General features: G+C 51.0%; 1 protein-coding gene across 1 annotated transcript; it reads right to left on the reverse strand.

Annotated features, from left to right (window-relative positions):
* Nucleotides 1-3,800: 3,800 nt before the first annotated feature.
* Nucleotides 3,801-7,747, reverse strand: MED29 (mediator complex subunit 29). Its single transcript, XM_070399058.1, has 4 exons — nt 7,502-7,747; nt 6,927-6,985; nt 6,555-6,639; nt 3,801-4,115 (listed from the first exon to the last, which is right to left on the reverse strand). The coding sequence occupies exons 1-4, from the start codon at nt 7,715-7,717 to the stop codon at nt 3,873-3,875; spliced, it is 603 nt and encodes a 200-aa protein (XP_070255159.1). The 5' UTR covers nt 7,718-7,747; the 3' UTR covers nt 3,801-3,872.
* Between the last annotated feature and the right edge of the window lie 55 nt (nt 7,748-7,802).

The following is a 7,802-nucleotide window of genomic DNA, read 5'->3' on the forward strand; positions in this document are numbered from 1 at the left end:
CCCCTCCAACTTGGCCCCGGCCTGAGGAGGAAGTTCAGGGCAGGACTCCTCCCCACTCCCCACGTAGCCAGCGGGAAAATCCGGGGCCCCGCCAGCGGCCGGGAATCCCCTCTGGAATGACGGTGGGGAGGGGGATGGCCGGGTACCCCGCGGGCACCGGGGGCAGGTCTTAGGCAGGCAGATGGGGGAAAGGGGCGGAAACCAGAGAGGCTAAAAATACAGCGAGTACTTCCGGCCTAGGGGGAGGGGAGTGGAGAGCAGTTTCCAGAAAAACAAGCGGGGACGGGAAACGCGGGGGTGTGAGAGCCTGCGAGAGTGCGCGGGCGAGCGGGGCCCTGCGCCGGAGGCACGTGCGGGTCCCGGCCGGGTGTGCGCCCGGCTGGACTGGGCGTGAGCCGGAGCGGTGGGCTGTGTGCACATGCGTGGGGCCACCGGGGCGCGTGTATCGGTCGCTGTGTGAAGTGTGGGCGCTGCAGGTGTGAAGATGTGCACCTGGTTTGACTGGACAGAGTTCGGTCCATTTTACTGTGTGAGGCCTGTGTCTTCCAATCCCACTTGACATGCCTGTGAATGTGTGAAACCGCCTGGACCTGTGTGATTCCACCATGTTACTTTAACCATCTTGAGTATGTACTCAACCCTAACTGCCTTTGAGGCGGCATCCATGACAGTGTGACTTACCCATCACACACCTATGTATAGCTCTGACCCACTGTGGGATCTGGAGTGACTAAGTGTAACTCCTTGAGGGAGCCCAGTGGGGGTATGACTGCCCTCTTGTACGATAAAGATCTGTGCACACACTTCCAAGTTGAGTGTGTATCTGTGAGATTAAAATCTGTTTATTTTCAACTATCTGTGAGATTATAGGCAGTTGTAGCTGTGTGCAAGGTTCCTGCAGCTCAGGGTGTGTAGTGAATGTTGTGTGTCTGTGTCCTTATTTGGGGGGTGTTGCTGAGGACATGAGGCCACTGTCTGGATCCGGTTCCTCTGTGGCCAGTCACAAGGCAGTGAAACTGGTGAACTTTGGTTCCTGACGTCTAGAACCAACATGATGACGGGGCGGACAGCTGGCGCACACCCCACTCCATTTCGCTGATCCTGGTGGCCTCTGTGGACCAACCAGACACACAGGCACACACACATTGCCACCTGGGAAACTATCTCTCCCCAGCCAAGGCTGCTTTTGATAGTGTTGACTGTGGGCAGGGCTGCGTCAGCCTGTCATGGGCAAAGTCTGTGATGGGGTGAGAGATAGCAGATTAAGTGGTGGTTAGAGGGTTGTTTATATATTTTACATGGTTGAATTGTTCCTTTAGTCTGTGGGCTTGTGTTAAGACCATGAGTACACCATGATTGTAGGATGGCAGGTTATGCTGTTCCCTGCTGGGTGGGGTGAGATAAGTCCCTATGTCCCCTGACTGTACAATCTCCTTCTGGGTTGAATAATCCAGTGAAGATCTAAACCAAGGTCCTCCATATCCTGTCTTGGCTTCTATTCCAGCTCCTTCACTATGGTCCAGGCCTCCACATTATTCCATAAACACTGTCACATTCCTGCCTCGGGGCCTTGCACTTGCCATTCCATGCCCTCTTCCTGGAATGCTGTTTCCCTCAATGCCCTTATTTTCATAACTTATTCTCTCTCCTTCAAGTCAATCTTGGCAGTGAGGCCTTCATATCCTCTGTCAAAGATTAAAAAAAAAAAATTGCTATCTACTTAACAACTAATAAATACATGGGACATCTATTTACAGACCATAATAATGAATACCTATGAACCACTACCCAACCTAAGCTCTCAAACTTTCTTAATAAAGTAACAATTCTTCACATGCAAGTCTTGCATGTGTTATTTATTCCTACTCCCCACCCCACTTCCCCCAATCAAAAGTCTCTCTCTACTTTTGATCCCAGTTTTCTGCTTTATTTTTCTTCTTGGAACTTCTATTTGACATACTGACCCATGAACTGGGCAGGTCCACTCACATGTGGATTTTTAAAAATAAATACTGTATTTTTCATTCCTTATGATTTTCTTAGTAAGTTTCTTGTGCTGACTCCCCCTCACAGGACAGTTGTGCATGTCTCCTGAATGTGTGTGCTGTGACCTACATCTCCCACTAATATACATCATGTACCCCAGGCTGGGAGCCAGGGGGCTCTTTGGGGTAAAGAGTGCATTTCTGGCTGTACAGATAATTGCATCATGTTAGGTGGGAAGATGACTTTGTTCTTGTATTTAATTAGAGATTAACTATGGTTAATTAGATGTGTATGGGTGCCAAATCGACAAGGACTAGATTATGATGGTCAGTTTTACATGTCAACTTGGCTAGGCTACAGTCCCCTGTTATTCAATCAAACCGTAATCTAGATGATGCTGTGAATTTTGTACATGTGATTAAAGTTTATAATCAGTTCACTTTAAGTAAAGGAAATACCCTAGATGACCTGGGGAGTTGATTCAGTCAAATAAATGGGCAGAAATGTGGCTTCCCTGAGGAAGAAATTCTACCTGTGGACAGCAGCTTCAGCTAGTGACCCAGAGGTCTGCTGCCCTTCCCGTGGGCCTGTCCTACTTGCCCCACACCCACATCCACACGGCTGGCCATTTCCAAGGACTCCAGTGTGGGGACTTGGGCTTTGGGTAAATCATGGGTCTCCATGTTCCTGGGCTTTCCTTGCAGATGCGGGGTCCAGAACAAGAGGCCTCTGGGCAGGAACATGGGAATCAGGGCACAGAAGATGTTGGGTGGGGCAGTTCCCCAACCAGGCTGAGTCACTGGAGCCTTTCACACCCCTCCAACTAGGCCTGGGCTGGCAGCTACACCCTACACTTGCCTAGGCCTGAAGGCCATGGCTGAGCTCTCCAAAGCTTGCTCTCAGAGAAGTGGGGAGCCTGGTAGGGCACTCTCTCCTTGAAGCCCCCTCCCCAAGGCCTGCTTCCCAGAGCTGGGGCCCAGGCAAGGCACCTGGGTTCTTCCCCAGGACAGATGATTCACCCCTTCTGAGGCCCTTTCACTTCTCCTTTGGGCCTAAAAATATGGTGACCCAGGCATCCAGCTGGGCCAAGGCTTCACCACAGATTGCACAATGCCCCCAGTTTAAGTGATGCTGACGCAGGCCCTGGGTACGGGTGGGGGCCTGAGTTGCTTCCCAACCAGGCATGCTGAGGTCAGGGCTTGGACCCCATTACTTCCCCTTTCCTGGGCCAAGGATACTGGTGGCTGGGCTGACATGGGAGGTGCCTGGGATCCCTCGGCTTGGCTGTTAGCTAGCTCCTGGAAATGAGGCTCCCTCCCCTCGCCTTTGGTATCCCAGAGGTTCTGGCTCCCAGAATCTGGTCTCCTTCAGAGACACAGAGTTCCAGTGAGGAGCTGGGGGCAGAGGCCAGCAAAGGGGGCCTGAAAGATGGTCAGCGATAGGGAGACACGGAACCACAGAGGCAGAGAGACAGACATATGGACAAAAAGGCTGAATGAGAGAGATAATAGATACATGCAGCAGAGACACACAAGGGAACAGCTAGAAAAAGGAGCACAGAGACCACACCCATACTGGGACAGAGTCAAGTAAGGACAGAGGGACAGGGGCACAGTTAGGGTTTCAAACTCAGGGCAGATAGTGGAAGCATCCCAGGAAGAGGTTTTCCACAGGCACAGTCCAAAGTCCACACTCCCTAGGGAGAGCAGGCCACCCACAGAGTGGCTCCCCACCCCCTCTTCCCTGTGGCCTCTGCTGCCCCCTGCTGGCTGCCACCCAAGAACTCAGGTGGGAAGAAAAGTCAGAGACAAAGCTGCTTTGAGGTCACTCTTCATTCCTTCCCTGTCCCTCTCCCCCACAAGTTGCTCACTCGCAGCCCTGCCAGCTCACAAGGCACCCCCAGAGCCAGTAGGTGGTGCAGAAGTCTTCCCAGTAACCTTGTTGGCACAGTCTAGCAGAGCGGTGTGAATGTCCTTGGCACAGGCAATCTGGGCTTTGATGACTGCCAGGTACTGAGGATAGGGTAGGCTGTCGGGCTGTACTGCATCTGGCTTGGTTGCTGTGGGCACCAGCGTGGGAGAGTGCTTGGCACTGTCGCAACTCTGTGATAGGCACTCATGTGCCAGGCGCTGTGGACAGGCAGGCAAGGTGCAGCATCAGCCTCATTCTGGGTACTCCCAACCCTGCCCCAAGAACCAGCCTAGGGTAGCATGCAGGCTTCTGAACTCCTATGTACTTGCTCTATCCAAGCCTTAAATGCAGCATTTTGCATGGCCCACCTCCTCCTCTCATTCTTATGCCCTCTTGGGGCTACCTCATCCCCACACACTACTCAGAACCCACCTCTGCACTGATGATAGTACATGTATGTCCCCAGCCTCTCCTGAAATTCCAGAGCTCTGATGCTCTCTCCGCAACCCCAAACTGCTCCTCTTCCTGGGTCCCTGTCTAACTAATGACCCAACCACTCCAACTAGAGCCCTGGGCTGCATCCTGGAGGCTCCTCCTCTCACAACCCATCAGTTCCATGGCTGTACAGAAACCTGAGTCACTCATTTGCCCTTCGCCAGAGCCTTGCCCATTAAATCCTGCCATGGCTGTCTCCTTGAAATCCCAGCCTCCACCCTTGGCCCTTTTAACCCATCCCTCATTTGGGAGCCAGAGGAATATTCTTTAAAATGCAATGGATCATGTTCTGAGAGGTTGCAGATTTGATTCCCGGTCAGGACACATGCCCAGGTTGCGGGCTCGATCCCCAGGAAGGTGCATGCAGAAGGCAGCTGATCAATGTTTCTCTCTCTCCCCCTTCCTCTTTCTCTAAAGAGAAATAAAAACATAAAATAAGCCCTCGCTGGTTTGGCTCATGGATAGATCATCGGCATGGGGACTAAAGGGTCCCAGGTTCGATTCCGACAAAGGGCACATGCACAGGTTGCAGGCACGATCCCCAGTAGGGGGCGTGCAGGAGGCAGCCAATCAATGATTCTCTCTCATCATTGATGTTTCTGTCTCTCCCTCTCTCCCCCTCTCTGAAATAAATAAATTAAAAAGAAATAAATAAATAAACCCAAAAATATAAAATAAAATGCCCTAGCCAGTTTGGCTCAGTGGACAGTGTTCACCTGAGAACTGAAGGGTCCCAGGTTTGATTCCCGATCAAGGGCACGTGCCTCTGTTGCAGGCTCAATCCCTGGTCGGGTGTGTGCGGGAGGCAAACAATCGATGTGTCCTCTCACATAGATTTCTCTCTGTCTCTCCCCCTCCCATCTACTCTCTCTAAAAATCAATGAAAAAAAATCCTTGGGAGAGGATTAAAGAAAACAACAAAAAGCAATGGGTCCATGTTCTTCCAAGCTTGAAACCCTGGATGGCTTCCCAGCACCCTTAGGGCTGTTTTCAAAATTCAACAACATTGGAGCAACCTCCCCTTCCTTCCCTCAGGCCATATATATATATATATTTTTAAAATCTTTATTATTGAAAGTATTACATAGGTCCTCCTTTTCCCCCCATTAACCTCTTCCAACCTGCCCCCATTCCCCGGCCGCCTCCTACCCCCCGGGCCATATTTTGCTTCCTTTTCTCCTAAACTCTAAGGGTCCCCATGAGCCTTGCTACTGGGGGTGCAGTGGGCTTTAAAGCCTCTCCTTTTGCCTCTTAACTTTCCTTTCTGAGTCTAGGCATCCCAGTCTAGGTTTATTCCCATTGCTATGATCTTGCCTCTTTTATCCTAATAAATCTTACCACTAGCACTTAAAAAAAAAAAAATCAACAAACCCCAATGCCAAATACACCTCAGTCAGACTGTATTTCATGACATTCCTAAAGCAGAAGCTGTTCCTTTTGGTTGGAATACCTTTCTACCACTACCAGTCTTCTCAAACTCTGACTTTAAAATCTAATTCAAAATAATGATGACAATGATACTACAAAAACAATGACGACAACATGATACTACAGGAAACATTTGTCATGTGTCTAGTACATGCATGAACTTGCTGAGTTTCTCCTGAAAATCCATTTTCCTAGAGAGGAACCCATGGGTCAGAAGTAGAGGTTGGAGGTCCATCTGATTGCAGATGCTGTGCTCTTTGCTACTTGCCCTCTTCTCAATTCCTGCCCCTCTTCAATTTTTGTTACTGCCTCGCCTCTAATCTGATCTCTACCAACAGCCTTCCCTGAGCCACTCTCTCCCTGGCACCAACCCAGGCAGGGTTAGATGCCTTTTCTGGGCTTCCACAGCCTCCTGAGCTTCCCTGATTTTAATTCTGATCTCTTTAACCGTGTCCCCAACCCCATCTGAGCCCTGAACTCTGAAACCTAGGCTTCTCCCATCACAACTCTTAGTGCTCTGAGCCATCATTATTTGGAGACGTATGTCACCGCACTGAACTGGAAGCTCTGTGAGGGCTAAGATCAGGGCAACACCGGGTGCCCAACATCAACTGAAGCACAGGTTTGGCTCATAGCAGGTGCTCACTGTATGTTGTGTTGACTGACTGAGAATTCCTGAAGACCCAGGGATTGAGTTAGGGTTGTGGTCACCCCATGTCTAGGAAGCCGCTTACCAGGCAGAGTTCCAGCTGGTCACAGAGTGCGTAGAATTCCTCCAGACACTTGTCAAAGCGCTGTATGGGTCCGTCACTGCTTTTTCTATAGCCCGGGAAAAGAAGGAGACTGAGGGATGATTTTCAGTCTCTGGGACATGAGTGTCTATGCAATCAAGTATCCATCAGGAAATCAGGTAAAGGCACAGGTTCCCAGAGGCAGGCACTAGGGGATTGGCAGTAGTAGCAGAGGCAGAAAGAGCAAGGCCAGGAGCTAGGGAACCGGGCTTGAAAATAGGAGGAAAGGAGAGTGAGTGGGTGGGGCTTGGGGAATGAGTTTCTAAGAATGGGGTGGACATGGATGGAGATCCTGGGAAACGGGAATACACTTACTGTCCGTTGTCTATGTTAGTGTTCTGAATCAAGTTCTGGGCTGCAACTTTCATCAAAGTCTAGTTTTAAAAAAAAAGATGCGGGAGATGGAGAAAGAGAAGGGGACACCTGTGGTACTCTACACTCCTCAGACCCAATCTCAGGCCTCCTCTTCACTTGCCACTTCTCCTCCTTGTAACTCCAGAGTAACTCCCGTTTCCATTTCTATAGCTTTAAATAAACACCTGTATTTTCCCAGCGGCCCGTTGTCATCTGGGGTTCTCGTCAATGACCTCCCGACATACCTTAGGGTCCCCCCTCATCCACCAATCACAATCTGAATCTCTCTATGCAAGCCGTCAATTCCTCAGGCCTTAACGACCAGAGCCCGGCGTCTCCTTTAAACTCCCTCCCACTCGAGTTCTGGCCAATCCCAGGCTCAACACTCGCATTGCTCCCACGAAGACCAAGTCTCACCCCTTTTCCCTTGCCTAACGCTCCTTCTGCTCGCTGCTTCCCTAAGCAGCACCCCCGTCTGCCTCCTTTGAGTCAGAGAACCAAACCCCGCTAGCGTCTAGCAGCTCTCGGCGGATCACCTGCAGACTCTCCTTCAGCTGTGGGATGAGCATCTTATACCGCTGCACAGGGTCGAAGTCTTGTTGCTGTTGCTGCAAAAGCCCGCTCTGGGCGGACCCCACCAGTTGTGTAGGTGGTTGCGGTTGTTGCTGGGTACCCAGGCCACCAGCTGAACCTGGACCCGACACACCAGCAGCGGAAGAAGCCGCTGGAACCTGCGGCTGAGACGCAGCCATTTTCCCCACTTAGCGCGCCGGAAGTGCGTCATAAGTAAGTCACAAGTGCGTCTTCAGGTTTCTTTTTAGCGACTTCCGCTCCAGG

The sequence above is a fragment of the Myotis yumanensis genome, unplaced genomic scaffold (genome assembly GCF_028538775.1).
Source record: "Myotis yumanensis isolate MYYU_CA2020_CCGP unplaced genomic scaffold, mMyoYum1.0.hap1 SCAF_18, whole genome shotgun sequence".
NCBI lineage: Eukaryota > Metazoa > Chordata > Mammalia > Chiroptera > Vespertilionidae > Myotis > Myotis yumanensis.

Bases quoted from the DNA above. Each gene is read 5' to 3' on its own strand.
- MED29 (XM_070399058.1), bottom strand. From the start codon at position 7,717: ATGGCTGCGTCTCAGCCGCAGGTTCCAGCGGCTTCTTCCGCTGCTGGT. The intron at 6,986-7,501 runs GTGATCCGCCGA...TTTTAAAACTAG, and splicing joins AGCTGAAGGAGAGTCTGCAG to ACTTTGATGAAAGTTGCAGC. The intron at 4,116-6,554 runs GTAAGCGGCTTC...GCCTGTCCACAG, and splicing joins ACCAGCTGGAACTCTGCCTG to CGCCTGGCACATGAGTGCCT.